At 39.7% G+C, this 19,853-nt stretch overlaps 1 protein-coding gene and 1 pseudogene across 2 annotated transcripts in view; one reads left to right on the forward strand and one right to left on the reverse strand.

Moving 5' to 3' along the window:
- LOC101295621 overlaps positions 1 to 19,853 on the reverse strand; it is an 880,650-nt pseudogene that overhangs the window by 543,907 nt on the left and 316,890 nt on the right. Inside the window, exon 56 of the transcript XR_184594.1 lies at positions 12,139 to 12,534. The product of XR_184594.1 is annotated as an uncharacterized LOC101295621 (transcript). The remainder of the gene's footprint in view (positions 1 to 12,138; positions 12,535 to 19,853) is intronic.
- LOC101300530 lies at positions 11,523 to 16,751 on the forward strand. Its single transcript, XM_004297488.1, has 4 exons — positions 11,523 to 12,940; positions 13,907 to 14,478; positions 14,571 to 14,790; positions 14,997 to 16,751. The coding sequence occupies exons 1-4, from the start codon at positions 11,714 to 11,716 to the stop codon at positions 16,344 to 16,346; spliced, it is 3,369 nt and encodes a 1,122-aa protein (XP_004297536.1). The 5' UTR covers positions 11,523 to 11,713; the 3' UTR covers positions 16,347 to 16,751.

Consider the following 19,853-nt stretch of genomic DNA (forward strand, 5'->3'; position numbering starts at 1 on the left):
AACTAACTACTCTCTCTCTCTCTCTCTCTCTCTCTCTCTCTCTCTCTCTCTCTCTCTCTCTCTGTGTATACACACACACACACACATATACACATCAAAAATATTTTCATTATTTACCACACAAAACAAAACGCAGAAAAAGAGTCACCATTTATTCATCTTGATAGTTCTTCTTCCTACACAGTACTAATTCTTGCCTTGAGTGAAACCATTCATAATATAACTGATGTGAACTGCATATGATATACTGCGTTAATGGCTTAAACAATACTGTGAAAAGGGCCACTGTTTAGTGATTGCAATGGAAAAGGGGGTCTGATATTGATTAGTCTTTCAAGATTGTGACATTTTCTGTCTATGCAAGTGGAGATATAATTCATGTGAAATTAAGATTGTGACTCCAAGTCGTAGCGTGTGGCTTATGGAGCATACATTCATTATATTTTAAGACTATAATTTCTATACACTTGCTGTGATTTTGAAACTGTGTGACTTAACATCTCCTTGTATTGGATTAGGAATACGATTTCTGATTTAAGAGTTTAGACAATGTGGAAAAGAAATCATTAGCTTGCAAAGATTTCATTTTCTGAGAGCCACATAAGTCTTTATGTGGGTCTAGTACATGCCTGGTGTTGAACATCTGATTGACCTTAGGGGCAGCTTCTGTCTGATTGATTCAGTCATAGTATCAGCCTAATAAACCCAATTGTTTTGGTTTTGGAGCATACATTTTGGTTGAGACTGTGACAACAAACGCTTAAATGTCTTAATGTGGCCGTGCGAGTTGTGCAATCTATCATGCTATGCTGTAATGCATATGATCATGTGTAATACCACCAAATGTGTCTACTAAACTTAGCAGACCATGATTTAAAAAGATGTTTCCTGTTATAATCTCCATGTCTGCAGTAGTGCAGTAGCAGAAGCTGTAAAGCAACTTCTCCATGATTGCTGTTTTGATAGAATTGTCTTATTCTGGCATTAACATTTGGATATCTTGCAGGGCCTCTTTGTGATTGTTCTTCTCCTTTTGCTAAGAGAGTTGTTGTTTTTGTTATTATTTCTCATTCTATCTGTCTATAATGAGTGGTATTCAAAATAGCTATAGGTTCTTGGCAGCACTGGCAGGTATGGTTGAATGATTAATCGCAGACCAAGCTTATCTTAAGCAGCTCTTAGTTTGAGACTGCAATGCTGAAAGAATTGTATCATATAATATGGTCTGTAGGAAAAAGAGGTAATTGAAGGAAGTTTTGACCATCCTTTTTCTAATATATTCACAGCTTACCAGACAGGGCCACGTGTGTAGGACCTCCATAGCCTCATCTTCCTTTACATTTCCTTTTTCTAATTTTAATCTTTTTGAATATCCATCATTTCTCAAAATCCCCTCCAGAATCTGTTATTTAATCATTTTCCTCCACCCCTCTTATCATAAGCTATGCAGAAACACATTCAGAGAAGTCTTCTAGTATAAGACAATGTCTCTTGCATTATGTACCCCTTTCTCTTCCTTTGTTCTTAAAGCATTTTCAACATTCTTGCTATGAGTTTCTGTTGGGTCAGCTTTACAGATTACAATACTTCAGTTCAAAAGGCAGAGATTCTGCCTTTCTAAAAGTTTCAGGGTCTTATTTGATCAAAGAAGATTGAAATTAGCAAATGACATGTCCTAGAGCCAGCTCTAAACCAAAGCTTTTATATTAGTTGTTTCTTTTCCTTATTTTTCCAAAGATGATTCCCAGTTATGATCCACATGATAGTGAATATGGTCTAAAGCTATTGGAGGACCTGACAACAAATGCATATGAAGTGCAGCAAAAGGTGTTAGAAGAGATACTAGCAAAGAATGCTCAAACAGAATATCTTAAAAGCTTTCTCAATGGTCACTACGACAAGAAGCTTTTCAAGCAGAAGGTTCCTGTTGTGAATTATGAAGATGTCAAGTCATTTATCGAGCGAATTGCCAATGGAGAGCCATCGGAGATCATTTCAGCTCAACCAATCACTGAGCTTCTCACAAGGTATGAAAATTATATCAATAGCGTAATTTTTTCATACTCTTTCCCAGAATGCTTGTCTAAAATGTATAATTTTCCTTGATCACAGCTCGGGAACTTCAGGAGGACAGCCAAAGATGATGCCTTCAACTGCAGAAGACTTAGAGAGGAAGACAATCTTTTATAATCTCCTTGTGCCAGTGATGAACAAGTGAGAAGCCTGCTTTATTTTTCGTCATTTGTATTATGTTAAGTTTCATTGATGGTTCTAAATTGATGTAGCAGTGAAAGAAAAGTAACATGATCAATTTTGTTACTCCAATTTCAGGTATGTGGATGGCTTGGACCAAGGAAAAGGAATGTACCTCTTGTTTATTAAACCAGAAATTAGTACTCCTTCTGGTTTGGTGGCCAGGCCAGTCCTAACCAGTTACTACAAGAGCAGTAACTTCAGAAACCGGCCTTTTAACCGGTATAACGTTTACACAAGCCCCGATGAGACTATCTTGTGCTCAGATAGTAAGCAGAGTATGTACTGTCAATTACTCTGTGGTTTAGTACAGAGGGATCAGGTCCTGAGGGTTGGTGCTGTTTTCGCTTCTGCTTTTCTGAGGGCCATCAAATTCTTAGAGGATCACTGGAAGGAGTTGTGCTCAAACATAAGATCAGGTCAAGTCAGTGATTGGATTACTGAAGAAAGTTGCAGAAATGCTGTATCCTTAATCCTTGGGAAACCAAGTCCAGATTTGGCTGATTTAGTTGAGCATGAGTTTGCTACCAAGTCATGGGAGGGCATTATTAAGAAGCTTTGGCCTAGAACAAAGTACATTGAGGTTATAGTCACAGGGTCTATGGCTCAATATATCCCAACACTTGAGTTCTACTCTGGAGGGCTGCCTCTGATTTCAACAATGTATGCTTCTTCTGAATGCTATTTTGGGATCAATTTCAAACCACTAAGCAAGCCACATGATGTGGCTTACACCCTCCTTCCAAATATGGCCTACTTTGAGTTCCTACCTGTGGAGAGAAACCATGAAGATGTAGTCTTGTGCAACGGTGTTTCAGATCAAAATTGCGCGATCAAGGAAGATGAAACAGAGAAACTAGAAACAGTTGATCTGGTGGATGTGAAGCTTGGTCACTACTATGAACTTGTTGTCACAACTTTCACAGGTATTTTACTTCCATCTTCAGATCTGACCCACATGCTTCAAGTATTTTCTGTTTTGTTTCTTAAGCATGCATGTGAAGAAGTAAAACTTAACTTGTTGCTTATGTGATGCTACAATTCAACACTAAAATCCCACTCACTGAATGACCAAAGCCATTTTTCCTATATAATCATAGTTCCATTATTTAACTTATTATTATTCTCTGATGAAAAAGCCCCATATGTCGGACAGTTTTGTTTATTAGCTTTTCTTCATTCTCTACAGGGCTATACAGGTACAGAGTTGGTGACATTTTAATGGTAACTGGTTTCCACAACAATGCTCCTCAGTTCCGTTTTATGCACAGGAAAAACGTAGTGTTAAGCATCGATACTGACAAAACCAATGAAGAAGACCTGTTAAATGCAGTGACACAAGCAAAGCTACTCCTGGAGCCCCTCGGCTTCCTCCTGATCGAGTACACCAGCTACGCTGACACTTCTTCGATCCCTGGTCACTATGTGCTGTTTTGGGAGCTTAAAGTGAAAGGAAACAATGACTTAGAAGAGCTAATACACCCCAGTATAATGGAACAATGCTGCTCCACAGTGGAAGAGTCACTCGATTCTGTGTATAGGAGATGCAGGAGAAAGGACCACTCTATTGGGCCATTGGAGATCAGAATTGTGAAGCATGGAACTTTTGATGCGCTCATGGATTTTGCAGTGGATGAGGGATCTTCAGTGAACCAGTACAAGACCCCAAGGTGCATTAAATCTGAGAAAGCCATCAAGATATTGGATTCAAGGGTGGTGGGAAGATATTTCAGTAAAACAACTCCTTTCTGGGAGCCATTTAGAATGGAGACTAAATAAAAATCCATGGTGAAGATTTGCATGGTCCTCTTTCCAGACTAATGGCAACATGGGCCATTAGGGGATTCATTTCTTCCTGGATTATGTACCATGAACCATATTTTTATGATTTGATTTGTAAAAGTACTTGTCTTATATGTTCTGTGGTTTCCCTCTCATTGTGTATGCTGGATTTGGATGATTAAAATTTACATAACTGTTCAGAAGGCTTGTGTCTCTCTGGTCTTTAATTCACATTTCTGCTCCTTGTTCACTGAATAATAAGATCATTATTCATGACTATGAAGATTAAATGGGATCAATGCTAGTCGACCTAATCAAGTAGTTCCACTGCTTCTGATATCACATGCTGATTAAGAAGTGTCCCTATACAGTATAGTTATAGCTTTCAACCAGACAATGTACCACTATCATTTTCAGTACTAATTCAGGTGTTCTCTACTTTGACTAATATCTTAACACCTCCCTAACCCTAACCACAATCTCACATACAAATATCTTCAGTTAATCATTCTCTATATATGTCGTTCATATTCGAACACGTACATGATCGACATCCCGGTATCGGTTTTACAAATTACCAAGAGGTCAAAGATCACCGGCATAACGATTGGCAGGCACTCATGGAAGTCGATCAAGGATGGTGTTCTGGTAACCAGCTGCTGGATCTCCAATGACATCCACATAAAATGAAGCTGAGGTAGCCCTCTATATGTGTGTTACTGACTGAGGGTGAAGGGCAAGTTAAGGCTAAGATTGAGCCACACATGGGGGGAAAAGCTTAGGCAAAGAAGAGACTCAGATTCTAAATTCTGAGGAGCAATGAAGCTTAGTAAGGGGATGGATAGACAGACAGAAGGGGACAATGAGAGCAACTCAAGGGAGACATGAGAAACTGGACAAGCAAGAAGGGGGGCATAGGCCATTATAGATTTATAGAGTCTGAACAAGCCAAGCCATCTTGCTCCTTTGGCATTTTCTCAAGAAAGAGAGGCAGGCATTTATGGGAACATGTGGTCTTAACCACCACCAGCTCTACCCCATCTGCATTTAGAACCCGGGAAGAGAATCTGGGTAAGGCCCTCCTACCCTGGACAATATCCACCTTCTGTTTTTCAATATATGGCTCCCACCGATCATTCAATTCATTTCTAAACTATGCATGTATCCTTGCTCTCTTTTCGTTCAAAAACTAGTTATCCAAATTGGTGAATACACGTATTATATAAATACATCGATCTCCTAAAAAGGATTCTATTATGTTCTTCAACATTTAACGTTAAATATAATAAGAGTCGTTAAGATAGTGGTTAATCAAAAACTAATTCGACTTATGAAGTTTGTGAATACGTGTATTAATTATACAAATACATGTAAAATAATATCATCTATATCCCGAAAAAGATTCTATTATGTTGTTCAACAATTAAAATGTTTATTTTTGGGTGCATCTATTGCCACCCCACAAATTAATTTGCTCACCCCACACATTATGGATTTATTAAATAACTAATATACCTTGATATAAAATTACAACAAGAGACAATAAGTTATTACAAATTACAAATTTTTTATTTATTTTTTAGATAAACATGTACTTCATAAACCTTAACACATAATTTATCATATTCGATCTTTCTATAAAGTATAAAGAAGACACTAGCATTTAACTAAAGATGAGGTAAATTCTTTGTATTTTTTTTGTCTTTGTTGATGCTCCATCTATTCCTTTACTCATTATTTCTCGTATCGATTTTGTATGTAAATTTTCATGTCTAGTCGCTTACTTATTTGTTTTTTTTTATCGGCTTCAGAGCTTTTTCCAATTAGAGTTTACAGACATTGTGCATCTTAATATCAACAGATACCAATGAACTGTTAAGTTTGAGAGTTTTTTTTTTTTGTTCTTTAATTGGGATTTATACTTTAATGTGATTTTTATTGTTCAGTTTGCGATTCCACTTACCCAAATGATATTAATCTTATGGTTTTCTTCAATTTGTTTTTGTTTTTTGAGTTCAATGGCTATTGGAAGAGGCTGATATTGTGTGTATTGCAAATCAGTGAATAAAGTAAATTTAAAATTAAAAAATATATAGGTGAGGTGAGAAGAGATCGAATGTAGGGTGAACAAAACAAATCTGAAATTGAAAAAAATATATGTAGGGTGAAAAAAGAATCTAGGTTGAACAAAGTAAAAATGGGAAAATAGTATTTTAGGTATTATAAATGAGTGAACAAAAATAATATTTTAGGTATTGTAAATGAGTGAACAAAGTAGATTTACAATTAAAAATATATAAGTGATGTGTGAAGAAAATATGGGGTGAACAAAATGGTCTGTGGGGTTGTAATAGACGCACGCTTATTTTTTTTAATAGGTGTCAAGACTCACTCTATCAGAGAGCCTCGTTTATATTATTATTATCATTAAATGAAGATATTTTCGCGGGAGAGGGGAGGGGGGTAGGTCATCAAGATAAGATATGGTAGTTAGCCGAAAGCTAACCCGTGAACATTCTACTTAGATGTCAGGGGCCTAGCGGAATCTTGTAACAGTGCGGAATCTTGTAACAGTACTGCACATGGTTGAGTTTGGTTTAGAGCTCAAACCGTCTTTGTACCAAAGTAACCAATTTGAGTCTCTAGAGTCTAGACAAAGTTGCAGACCTTGGAACAATGAAGCAAAATAGATGACTGAAATGGAAGTTTGATTTACTTGATTATTGTAATTGCTTAGGCATAAATGGAAGTTTGATTTACTTGATTTAACGTGTCATTATTTAGGACTCAATCTTTCATGCATATTATTTGTATGGCAGCATGAATAATACCAGATTGACATGATATGACGTGACAAATTGATTTTGTTTTCTTGAATGGGACAAATTGATTTTCTGCTCTATGACAAATGTGTACATCTTGTAACCAAAAACAAAAATGTGTACATCATGCAAAAAATGTTATATATGAAGCTTTCTCAAACAAAATGTTATATATGAAGAGAAATGTGGCTTTTCTTCTAAAAATTTGCCGCCTGGCAGTTGTTATAACTTGTAACATTTTGAATTCCATCCACAGTTCACAGTTCTCACTTGCACGACCAACTCAAAAAAAAAAAAAAAAATTACACAGTTCTATTTTACATTGTCACCATCACAATTCATATGTTTAACAAAGTAAAAACATTTACATCCCTGAGCTCACATCCTTATCTGAGGCTCTTTGAAATTGTGGATAAAACTTGTCTATCTATCACGACTCATGAGTGTGTAATTGTAATTTACAGATGAAAGCTTTTGAATTTGAGTACGAAAATATAAGTTCTTGATTCATTCTAGTAAGCCATGTTATATATTAACCAGGATTAACCGGAAAGAGCTTCAAATTCAGAGACGGTAGAAATGATCTCCATTTTCAGATATCAGAAAATGGAGTTGATATTGTTGCAGAATTAAGTCAGGATGGGGTATCGATCAGAGAAGGAAACCAAAAAAGCTGGAGGTCGATATCAATGTCTAAAGCTGAAACTGACGGATCTGTCATCTGCTGAGTCCCCATGTATTCTCAAGGTTGTTGGCATATGGCACATAGTTCAAAAGATGGATGATCAGTTGATCACAGAGCACACGTGTGGTGGACTCGATTGGATTTCCAGATCGAAGACGACAATCTCTGTAGCTGTAGTTGTCGTTTTGACTGAGAATTTTCGGAAGGTTGTGTGTCCTTTTACAAGAGCCCTAGCTCATCCACAGTCCCACACTTTGCCCTGGCTAGCCCTAGCTCATTGATATGAACGTGGACGAATAGCCATGCATGCAAATAGAATTGGGATAGAGACTTCTCCTGGTTGCTCTGTTTTTGGGGATAAGGTCATGTCGTTCTGCCATGTCGAGGAAAACGAAAGGACTATGAGACTGGGACCTTGATGCTTTTGGATCCCGATCAATGTTGTCCTCTCGAATCGATTGCTGGAGAGAGAGATAGAGTAGTAGTAGTACTAGTCTACAAATGCTGCAGTACTGCGAGTTGATCATTATAGGCATGGGGTTATGACACTGCTTTTCCAAATAGGCCATACATGTAAAAGCGACTGAAAAACAAAGCTGATCCGTTAACCGGGGGATCTGTGATACTGATGATTGTTAGCATTATATGCCAGTACGTGTAGATGGGAGAATCAATGGTAGTAGGGGTCCGAGGAGGGATGGAGTGAGGCTGAACAAAAAAAATAATGTAGCCAGTTTATTCTATACAAACTTGCAAGTTTGATCTTTGTTTTTTTTTCTTTGAAGAATGCAAGTTTCATCTTTATTGAGAAGAGTTTTCGCAATCGAACTATAGGGGGAGAGTGACTTTTTTCGTACCATATGTTACGTGTAGTTAACTTTGCCTTTGCATATCAAATTGTTCACAAACTCGAATGCTACTATGGCCCTATATATAGTCGACTTCCGTAATATGTATCTACAGTTTGATCATTGTAAACACTAGAGCTTTGGCGTGGGTGTGAGTTGCTACTACTATGCCGTGCATTATTTAAAGAGTAATGTTAGGTGAACCACCTTTTGATGAACCATCTTAGAACCCACCTTAGATGATAGCTGACGTGGTATTGTCACGTCACCAAAACATAATTTATTAATTTTATCTTTTTTGAAATATTGTCTTTTTATTTTTCTTAATTATGATTTCTTTCCTTCTTTTTTAGTTTCTTGATCTTATCCTCTAAACCCTATCTTTTTCTTTTCTGATCTTGTTTGCAATACATCTAAATATGTTTGTTCTCCTCTCCTCTCATCTCCGTCCTCTCAGCCTTCTATTACCTCGTCTTCAATCGATGAACACCTTTTCAATATGATTTCAGCTTCTTTGCAAGTATCATTGACAAATACTATGGCCACTCAATATATCAAAAAGTTGGAATGATCTCACGCTTTCAAAGGACTCTGAAAAGGATTATTAGAAGTTTGATACTGACAGTACTCTAATTCTACAAGTGATCGTTGGCTGGAAGTTCAAATGGCATAAAATGTAGGGTTGCTAAATAAGCCATGTTAAATGAATTAGCATGAATTAAATCTAGTATAAAGTAAAAACGCAATGTACATAGAGCCCAGAAATTGAATTGGTTGCAGCAATTTCAATGATTCAAATTCACTTCCCCCAAACCCTAATTATAAACATGATATTTGTTTTTCATTCTCATGAAAAAAAAAACCACAATTAGAATGGTAGAATCTTTGTTAGGAAACCGTAATCAGATTGAAAAGACATTCAATGGAAGAGGAGGCCGGTGAGAGCTGCGTTTGAGATGAAGACAACATGGATAACATCAAAGAGGACAAAAAAAAAAAAGGATTAAAAAGATACAATCAACAAAGAAAAAAAATTGTAATTAGGAAAAAGAATGAAAAAAAACAAAAATGATAAGTTGATTATGTGCCAATGCCACGTCAGTTGTCACATAAGGTGGGCTCTAAGGTGGTTCATTAAAGGTGGTTCACCTAGCATTACTCTTATTTGGAACAAAATATCAAATAATGATGTAAGGTGTGTTCTTGATTTAGTGCAGCTTCAAAGTGAAGAAGCTGATGTACTCGATCAAATTCTAGATTCATAATATTGTATCGATCTGATTCTCTATACATGATTTTCGGTTGTAATAAGGAGGCTAATTGACAAGAAAGCATTCCACATCGGTGGGGGATCTATGAAGCAAGAGAGGGATAGTTCAGTATGAAGTAAGATGTATAACAGAAGTGTGAAGCATACATTCCTCGGCCTCTGTTGGTGCGGAAAAAGAAAGTTTCCTCACTTACACAATAGCTCCAGTTGCAGAAAGTGTTCTATCTTGCGTATCTTCTATTGGGTTGGTTAATTTCTTACCTCAAGGGTTCGATTCCCGTTATATATAGGTGAGTTCGTGCGGATATTTTGACTAATGCACGTAGTATGCTGCTCATAGAAATCTAGGTATAGCTGCGCTCTATGCACTTGGCTTCGGCGTGGTCGCATTCGACCAAAGAAAAAAGAGGATGCGGAAGTTCTTGCCCATTGCTCCGACAGACATCCCAACAAACCTTCCAACAAAAGTTGAACAGTTATGGTAGGCCCAGCTCAACAATTTCATTCCACCAAAGTGAAAACAATGATCCACACAAAGTTCAACAAGGTATGACGGGCTCAGCTCTAAGCCCAATATATATTATAAATCATTACTGATAGAAGTGAAATAGTGATGGCCCCATTTAGAAATGGAGTTAGAGGACCTGGTATTCTAGCAACCACACATTTACTTCAATGCTCACTTGGTAAAAAAAGACGAGCGTAAGATCGTTGAAAAACCAAGCATAGTATTTATGTAGAAAACTAGGTTCCTAAACATAGTTTGCAAAAATGTACTTCGATTCCTGATATAAAGAGTTTATTGTCGTCAGCTAAACTAATAACTTGAAAATAAAAAAGAACCAAATAAGGCCTATGCACCTTTAGTATGCCCCAAGGACAAGCCCAATTCCAAGACCACCATATCAGGCCAAGTCACAACCCGTCATCCTTGGATGACAAGTTGTACACTTGTACATCGTCATTTACTGGACACTAGTGTTGTCTCGACCGATGCTACAATCACCCGAGTTGCCTCCTCCCTTGACTCAAAATAGTCGCACCACAGACCACCAAGACACCACAACACAGATCTGCATTCACATCAACGAAAAGACGAACCAGCTGGAAAAAAAACCAAGCGTTGTACCGCAAGCCACTATCGATGCAACACCACGCCAGGTTGCCAGCCATAGGAATACAAGATTGTTGCCAAGCATGAACAGAAACTAAAAACAAATCCAAAGCCCGACTGAAACCCATGAGCAAGACTAACCCCACAACTCTTTATTAGAGCAACGTTCGCCCGTTCGACAACACCATGGGGACGAAGAGGCTAGGCCTACGTTGCACATACCGTCACTGGATGAGGGTGAATTTGCAAACCCTAGAGACTAGTTTAGATTTTAGAATACTTAGGGAGATAAAGTTTTCTTCAATCTTTTAGAAATCACATCATTTACGTTAGTAATTTAATAACACACTCACTCATACAATATCACGAGAGCATCCAAGTAAGCCAAACTGATTTCCTGCCACAAACATTATAAACACGAAGACCTCTCAAACCTGCTGACACCAAACAGGTAGGAGTTGAGACTCAAACTCTAAACATAAAAATTTCATACTGTCCAGTTCGACCAACTTTACCGCTCAAATAGTCACATTTTTTTTTGTTTTTGAAGGAGCTCAAATAGTAACATTGGACCATGAATTAGAAATTACAGTTTTGGGATAATTCAATGTAATTTAGTAAAAATACGAAAGAAAACAGAGAACACGCCGCAAAGTAGAACAGCCACAAGGTCACCCACCATTCGTAGCCTGCACTGGCAATCAGAGCCCGTTGGATCAATATCCAACGGCCAGAACCCGCCCAATACACGTCACGGCATTTCCAAATCTCCTTCTCAAACCTAACAAAGAAGAAATCATCGCCGGAAAAGTCTCCCTCACTCTTTGAGCAGCCCAGACACACACTCTCCTCTTCACGACTGACCTCACCGAGAGTCCAGTCCTTACGGAACACTCCTGCTGAGTCACAAGTCAAAACCCTCAGGCCCGCCGGTCAACAATGATGCCGCCGGAGCTGCAGCCGCGGCTGTTCCGCCCCTACATCTCCACCTCGGCGACAAGCGCCTCCTCTTCTTCTCTCTCCTCCTCCTTCAGCAATGGCTCCCCAAACCCTAGCCCAATCGATTCTCGCTTCAGCAACGGCCCTTCAAGATCTCTCCACAACTCGCGGTTCACCCCCGCCGCCTTCGCGCACAACGCCAGAATCGCCTTCGCGCTCGTCCCCTGCGCCGCCTTCCTCCTCGACCTTGGCGGCACTCCCGTCGCCGCAACCCTAACCCTAGGCCTCATGATCTCCTACATCGTCGACGCCCTCAACTTCAAGTCCGGTGCCTTCTTCGGCGTCTGGTTCTCCCTCGTCTTCTCCCAGATCGCCTTCTTCTTCAGCTCCTCCCTGCTGACGTCATTCAACTCATGGATGCTCGCCGGCCTCGCCGCGTTCCTCTGCGCCGAGACGAATTTCCTGATCGGCGTTTGGGTCTCTCTCCAGTTCAGGTGGATTCAAATCGAGAATCCTTCGATTGTGCTCGCCCTGGAGCGCCTCCTCTTCGCCTGTGTCCCCTTCGCCGCCTCTTCGCTCTTCACCTGGGCCACCGTCTCCGCCGTCGGTATGAACAACGCTTCCTACTACCTCATGGCCTTCAGCTGCATTTTCTATTGGCTCTACTCCATTCCTCGCATTTCGTCTTTCAAGACCAAGCAGGACTCCAAGTACCACGGCGGCGAGGTCCCCGACGAGAATCTCATCCTCAGCCCCCTGGAAAGCTGCATCCACACTCTGTATCTGCTCTTCTTCCCGCTGCTCTTCCACATTGCCTCGCACTACTCCATCATGTTCTCATCAGCCACCGCGGTTTCGGATTTGTTCCTGCTCTTCTTCGTTCCGTTCTTGTTCCAGCTCCTTGCATCCACCAGGGGAGCACTCTGGTGGGTCACGAAGAATCCGAGCCAGCTGCGGGGGATTCAAGTCATGAATGGCGCCATTGCTTTGGTTGTTGTTGTGATCTGTTTGGAGATTAGAGTTATTTTCCATTCCTTTGGGCGGTACATTCAGGTGCCTCCGCCGCTGAATTACCTTTTGGTGACTACTACTATGCTTGGAGGGGCAGCTGGAGCTGGTGCGTACGCCCTTGGTGTGATATCTGATGCTTTCAGCTCCCTGGCTTTCACTGCTCTGGCTGTTGTTGTTAGTGCAGCTGGAGCTATCGTTGTCGGATTTCCTGTTTTGGTATGCAGTTCACCTCCTAACATTTCTATTCCATGTTTCGTGAACAATCAATTTTTATCTGTTACATTAGGTAGGTAGGTGTTGTAATTTATCATTTATGTTAGTTATAGGTATTGCTTCACTTAGATATGCCAAAGGTAGCTGCTATAAATTTGTCTTTGGGCACAATTTTTTTTGCCTCATATTCAGTAGTCCATGTTTATTTGATGGTTTAAGAGGTCTTTGTCGAACTGGTGATCATTACGTCTTCATTATATATCTTACAATCTTCTAAAATGACTAAAAATTGAATTTAAGCCCTTAGACCAGATTTGGAATCAATGTATAGTTATAGTTTGTGGTACACCCAGTAAATAATGGTTCTGCAGTGCATGTGGTTTCTGTGAATGTTCACTCCAAGTCATACTGTACTTGTAACATTGTCAATGTAGCAGAAAACACACTAATCACTTTGTCATCTTTTTGGGATGTTGGTATGCATGAGCTTGCTTTCTGCTTATACTTTATTAGTGTGTAGGTGTATAAATTACTAAAGATTCAGTATATTATCTTTCTGATATTTCACTGAAACTGAAGTGTGTTGGGCCATAGTAATTCGGTGATTCGTTCTGTTGTGGAAACTCTAATTGCCTCTGTAGGTGTATAAATCACTAAAGATTCAATATATTATCTTTCTGATATTTCATTGAAAATGAAGTGTGTTGGGCCATAGTAATTCGGTGATTCGTTCTGTTGTGGAAACTCTAATTGCCTCTGTGGTTGTTATCTTAGGCACCATATTATAGTAATGTTTTGTAGGCAAAATTGCCAAACTGAACTTGATATTAATTATTGTATGTAGTTTCCTATCAGCTTTGTTAAAGGAAAGTGGAACAGTGGAGAAAATGCATCATGATATGTGTTTATTTTTTCTTAAAATTATTGATGTTGAAGAAGTAATAACTGTCACTTCCCTTTGTCCTACAGTTCCTTCCACTGCCTGCAGTTGCTGGCTTCTATTTGGCTCGCTTTTTTACAAAGAAGAGTATTCCATCATACTTTGCTTTTGTTGTGCTTGGGAGCTTGATGGTTACATGGTTCGTTATGCATAATTTCTGGGATCTAAATATTTGGATGGCTGGCATGTCCCTGAAGTCTTTCTGCAAACTTGTAATTTTGAATGTTGTCTTGGCCTTGACTATTCCTGGTCTAGCTCTACTTCCTTCGAAACTCCACTTTTTGACAGAGATTGGTTTAGTTGGCCATGCATTGCTTATTTCTCACCTGGAGAACCGATTTTTTAATTACTCTGGCATGTACTATTATGGGTTTGAGGATGATGTAATGTATCCAAGCTACATGGTTCTCGTGACAACATTTGTGGGTTTAGCTTTAGTGAGAAGACTGTCTGCAGATAATCGAATTGGTGCAAAGGCAGTTTGGATTTTGAATTGTCTTTATTCTGCAAAGCTGGGTATGCTAGTAATTTCATCAAAGTCTGTTGTATGGATGTCAGCTGTCCTGTTATTGGCTGTAACACCACCATTGCTTCTCTACAAGTAATTACCGTTTCTTAACTTAGTTTTTCAAGTTTCATAGGTCTTTGATCTGTAAATAGCTAATGTTAATTCTTTGCTCGCTGGGGTTTCAGGGATAAGTCAAGAACAGCCTCAAAGATGCAAACATGGCAAGGTTATGCACATGCAGGTGTGGTATCTTTATCAGTTTGGTTTTGTCGTGAAACAATCTTTGAAGCCCTGCAGTGGTGGAATGGAAGAGCTCCCTCTGATGGCTTACTCTTGGGCTCCTGTATTGTCTTGATGGGCTTGGCTTGTATTCCTATAGTGGCTCTCCACTTCTCTCATGTCTTGGTATGGATTATGTTTTTTATTTTCTTTTATCAGTGATTGTTGAACATATAATAACAAAAAAAATCACGACTTCTCCTTATCAATTCCTATTTTAGTTGGGTGAATTCATAATGATTATTAGAAACCAAACTGAGCTAGTTAATTTTTGAAATGTTAAATCCCTGAAATTTCGTGTATAACTGATTCTTTTGTATGCCTTTATGCAGCCTGCCAAAAGATGCTTAGTGCTGGTGGTGGCTACTGGTTTGCTGTTTATCCTTATGCAACCACCTATCCCAGTATCATGGACTTACCGGTCTGACCTAATTAAAGCTGCCCGGCAGTCTGTTGATGACGTCTCCATATATGGGTTCATTGCACCAAAGCCTATGTGGCCATCATGGCTGCTAATTGTTGCTATCCTGCTTACTCTAGCTGCTGTTACATCTGTGATACCAATCAAATACATGGTTGAATTGAGAGTGTTTTACTCCATAGCCATGGGACTTGCTCTAGGTATCTACATATCTACCGAGTTCTTCCTTCAGGCAGCTGTCCTGCATGTCCTCATTGTTGTGACCATGGTTTGTACCTCTGTGTTTGTGGTTTTCACTCATTTCCCATCTGCCTCAAGTACGAAGCTGCTTCCATGGATTTTTGCTTTACTAGTAGCTCTCTTTCCTGTGACATATCTTTTGGAGGGCCAAGTGAGAATCAAAAGCATGCTTGGGGATGGTGGATTTGGAGATCTGGGAGAAGAAGAGAGGAAGCTTACAACTCTATTTGCTGTTGAGGGGGCAAGGACATCTCTTCTTGGTCTTTATGCAGCGATTTTCATGCTAGTAGCCCTAGAGGTAAAGTATGAACTTGCCTCATTATTGAGGGAGAAGGCTACTGAAAGAAGTGGAATTAGACATAGTCTTTCTGGTCAAAGCACATCTACTAGCTTTCCGTCAAGAATGAGATTCATGCAACAGCGCCGGGCTTCTAGTATCTCATCCTTCACAATCAAGAAAATGACTGCTGAGGGAGCTTGGATGCCAGCAGTTGGTAATGTTGCTACTGTGATGTGCTTTGCCATATGCATCATCTTAAATGTCAATCTCACAGGTGGCTCAAATCGTGCCATATTTTTCCTGGCACCAATTTTGCTGCTACTCAACCAGGATTCAGATTTTGTTGCTGGGTTTGGGGACAAGCAGAGGTATTTCCCTGTTACAGTAGTTATATCATCCTACCTAGTCATCACTGCTGTGTACAGCATATGGGAAGAAATCTGGCACGGGAATGTTGGTTGGGGAATGGAGATTGGTGGGCCGGATTGGTTCTTTGCGGTGAAGAATTTGGCGCTCCTTATTCTTACATTCCCGAGCCATATCCTTTTCAACAGGTACGTGTGGAGTTTAACAAAGCAGACAGACTCAACTCCATTGATAACTATGCCCCTCAATCTGCCATCTGTAATAATAACAGATGTTCTGAAGGTTAGGATATTAGGTCTCTTAGGAATTATTTATTCCCTAGCCCAGTATCTAGTATCTAGACAACAGTACATCTCAGGATTGAAGTATATTTAGACAAACACATACTCTGTACTATATGTTTTGGCAATTTTCAGATCAGGAGTGAAAAAGTTCAGGTTTGTTCCTTTGTCCCGAGTGTTCTTACTGGTCTTTAGGCTATTACTTGCCCTGGAATGCCTGAACTGTAAGCTGCCTTTTGAGCCATTGCAGCAAGTAATTATACCAAGACCTTACAGTATTTGAGTTAACAGTCCAAGCAAAGATCAGGCTTTTCGAATTTGGCCATACAGGAATTGCTAATTACTTGGTCATCTCATATAGCTTATAGACTGTCACATGCACTTAGAGTTCCAAAATGACTGGGATATTTTGTCCCAATTACCATCTTGAGTAAATTGTTATATTGTGCACTGTGACTTCTGTTGTACTTGTTACTTGTTTAAACATGAATTTTGTGCCTCTCCCCTTGCTAGTTTAAACATGAATTTTGTCCCAGGGAAATTATTCTTCTTGCTAAGGTTATAGTTTCACCTTCTATCTGGCTTTGACTTTGGCGAGCTCCAAAATCCTTGTGTACTGGTTTCAGTTGCTACTGTGTTTGGCTAAAATTACTGAGTAATTGTTGGATCAGTTGGTGTTGAATGTTCCCATATTCCTTGATAGTTTCAGAACAAATAGAAGGATTATTGGTACAAGCTAGGCTAATCTAATGTGAAAACCCAGTCTTAAATGAACCTAAGAGCTGAACTATGTCATGCACCAAACCAGTGATAATGCCAATTGCCCCTTCTAGCCTGCACCACTGTTGCACTAGTTGGTGTTACAATTCTGGAATGATTGGTCCTCCATTTTGCCCCTCTTCTGCAATAGCAACTACTCCAATCCCTACTTACAAACTCGTAGGATCATCTGTGATTACTCCAACCATAGTCTCCTCCCCCTTCGAAGACGAATTGCTGGATACAGAGGGTCCAGAACCCTCTGGTGCATGATTGACAACGGTGTAGAGCCTCTGAAGCAGTCCCCTGCATAATGATGACTTTAGATGAGAGGAGTCTCAAGACTGGAATACTTGATCCGCAAGTTACAATATTTGATCCTCAAGTATTCCTGACTAGGAAAGACTTATATAATTCTATATACAGACCTCCATCGTCAAACAATCGTTGGAAGTTTTCTTGTGAGACTTGGTCAATTTCTGTAAGACCATTAGTCTGACATAGAGACGACGTGTCTGGACTTCAGTTCCACCTGAATCATGACTGAGATTACAGAACGCTCCCGGCGAGCTCTAGTCAACACTCTTGAACGGCGCTTCTTTTACATCCCTTCTTTCAAGATTTACGGTGGCGTTGCCGGCCTCTACGACTATGGCTCCCCCAGCTGCAAACTCAAGAAGAATGTCCTTGCGCTTTGGCATCAGGTCAATGTTTAACTTGATCAAATTATGTGTCTATGTTCTAGTTTCGGCTTTGTGGCCTTGTTTCTGATCCGTTTGTTATTTGAACTTTGCAGCATTTTGTGCTTCAAGAGAACATGTGGGAGATTGACTGCCCTTGCCTCACGCCAGAGGCTGTTCTGAAGGCATCTGGCCATGTTGATAAGTTCAGTGATCTCATGGTTAAGGATGTGGAGAAAGGGACTTGCTACCGGGCCGATCACTTGCTCAAGGATTTCTGCATCAAGAAGCTTGAGAGGCTTGAGGAGGACTCAGAGATGGCAATGGAGCTGAAAGAACTGCTCTCGAAACTGGATGGTCTCTCAGCTGAAGAGCTGGGTGCATGCATTAAGAAATTTGAGATTAAAGCCCCCCAAACAAAGAATCCTCTCTCGGATCCTTATCCTTTCAATTTGATGTTTCAAACATCAATTGGTCCTACTGGTTCGAGCACTGGGTGAGCATCTGAACCCATTGTACAAATTCAGTTCAGAGCTAGCTGTTTCTTTTTTCTTCGAATATTTATCTAGTACATCATACATTCATACCATGATTGCAGGTTCTTTCGCCCAGAAACTGCACAAGGCATATTTGTGAATTTTACAGACATGTGCTATGACAATGGTTGCATGCTGCCTTTTGCTGCTGCTCAAGTTGGCCAGGCTTTTCGAAACGAGGTCATAATTTTCTCTCATGATCCATAATAAGATAATTTCTGCTTTATATCAAGGCATATACATGTCTTCTTCTGTGTTTCTTGGCTTTCCAACAATCAACAGTTCAACACTATAAGAATGCTTGTGACTTGTGATATATGCTCCAATGGTTTTCGTTGGCAAGTGTCCAGCTTGTTTCAATTCCTGACATATTGCTATATCTGCAGATTTCTCCTCGCCAAGGCCTGTTAAGAGTCCGTGAGTTCACACTCGCGGAGATTGAGCACTTTGTTGATCCTGAAAACAAATCTCACCTGAAATTCCCCAGCGTTGAGAAGTTGGAACCCCTATGTTCCCAAGGGATGAACAAAACACCGGCCAATCTCCAAGATTGATCTCACTGGGTGAAGCAGTGCATTCTAAGGTTTGGTTCTTTCATATATTACTCAACTTCATTTCTGTTCTTTTGAATCTCTTTGAGTGGCATTACTGATTAGCGTGAATACTGTTATTTGATATCGTTTTGGATCCCCAGATTGTGGACAATGAAACTCTTGGCTACTTCCGAGAGTATATCTCTTCCTCACTCGTCTGGGTATAGACAAGAACCGTTTAAGGTTCCGGCAGCACCTTGCTAAGGAAATGGCTCACTATGCTGCTGACTGTTGGGATGCTGAGATTGAGATTTCCTATGGCTGGATTGAGTGCATCGGCATTGCAGATAGATCTGCATATGACTTGAAGGCTCATTCGGTTAGAACTTATTTGATGTTATTTAAAATGTTATGCTTTAATATGATAAGTTCATGTTCATAGACTATTGTTTTCTCTCTCGGCAGCAGAAAAGCTCAAGTCGTCTCGAGGCACATGAACAACTTCCAGAACCAAGTGAAGTGGACGTAATATGCCTTTTCGCATTCTGTGCATTACCACTATAATGAGTAAAGGTGTTGTGATAACATACATATTGAAAACATACATCTTTCTTGACTTCGTTACATGGATATAATTTCAGAAATTGATTGTATCTCCGGTAAAGAAAAACATCGGTCTTGCTTTCAGGAAGGAGCAAAATAATGTGCTTGAAGCTTTGGAGGTTACTCAAGCATTCTCCTCCAGTATATGTTGTTTGACTGTCTGAGTATATGTATCAACTTGTGCATTTCAGGCTATGAATGAAGAAGAAATTTCAAAAATGAAGTCTGAATTAGACTCGAAAGGGGAGGTGGACTTCTTTGTCTGCACTCTTGGGAAACATGTATCTATTACGAGCAATATGGTGACAATTTCAAAGGTTAAAACAAGAGAACATCAAAGAAAATTCACACCCTCAGTAATTGAGCCTTCACTTGGTATTGGGCGGATAATTTATTGTCTCTTTGAGCATTCCTTCTACACCAGACCAGATAAAACTGGGGATGAACAATTGAATGTGTTTCGCTTTAACCCACTTGTGGCGCCGTTTAA

Source organism: Fragaria vesca, linkage group LG4, assembly GCF_000184155.1.
Source record: "Fragaria vesca subsp. vesca linkage group LG4, FraVesHawaii_1.0, whole genome shotgun sequence".
Taxonomy (NCBI): domain Eukaryota; kingdom Viridiplantae; phylum Streptophyta; class Magnoliopsida; order Rosales; family Rosaceae; genus Fragaria; species Fragaria vesca.

What these genes read in the sequence shown, in the direction of transcription:
- LOC101300530 (XM_004297488.1), top strand. Translation starts at nt 11,714, where the DNA reads ATGATGCCGCCGGAGCTGCAGCCGCGGCTGTTCCGCCCCTACATCTCC. An exon ending in TTGTCGGATTTCCTGTTTTG is followed by an intron (nt 12,941 to 13,906) that starts GTATGCAGTTCA and finishes TTTGTCCTACAG; the next exon opens with TTCCTTCCACTGCCTGCAGT. An exon ending in TCCACTTCTCTCATGTCTTG is followed by an intron (nt 14,791 to 14,996) that starts GTATGGATTATG and finishes GCCTTTATGCAG; the next exon opens with CCTGCCAAAAGATGCTTAGT.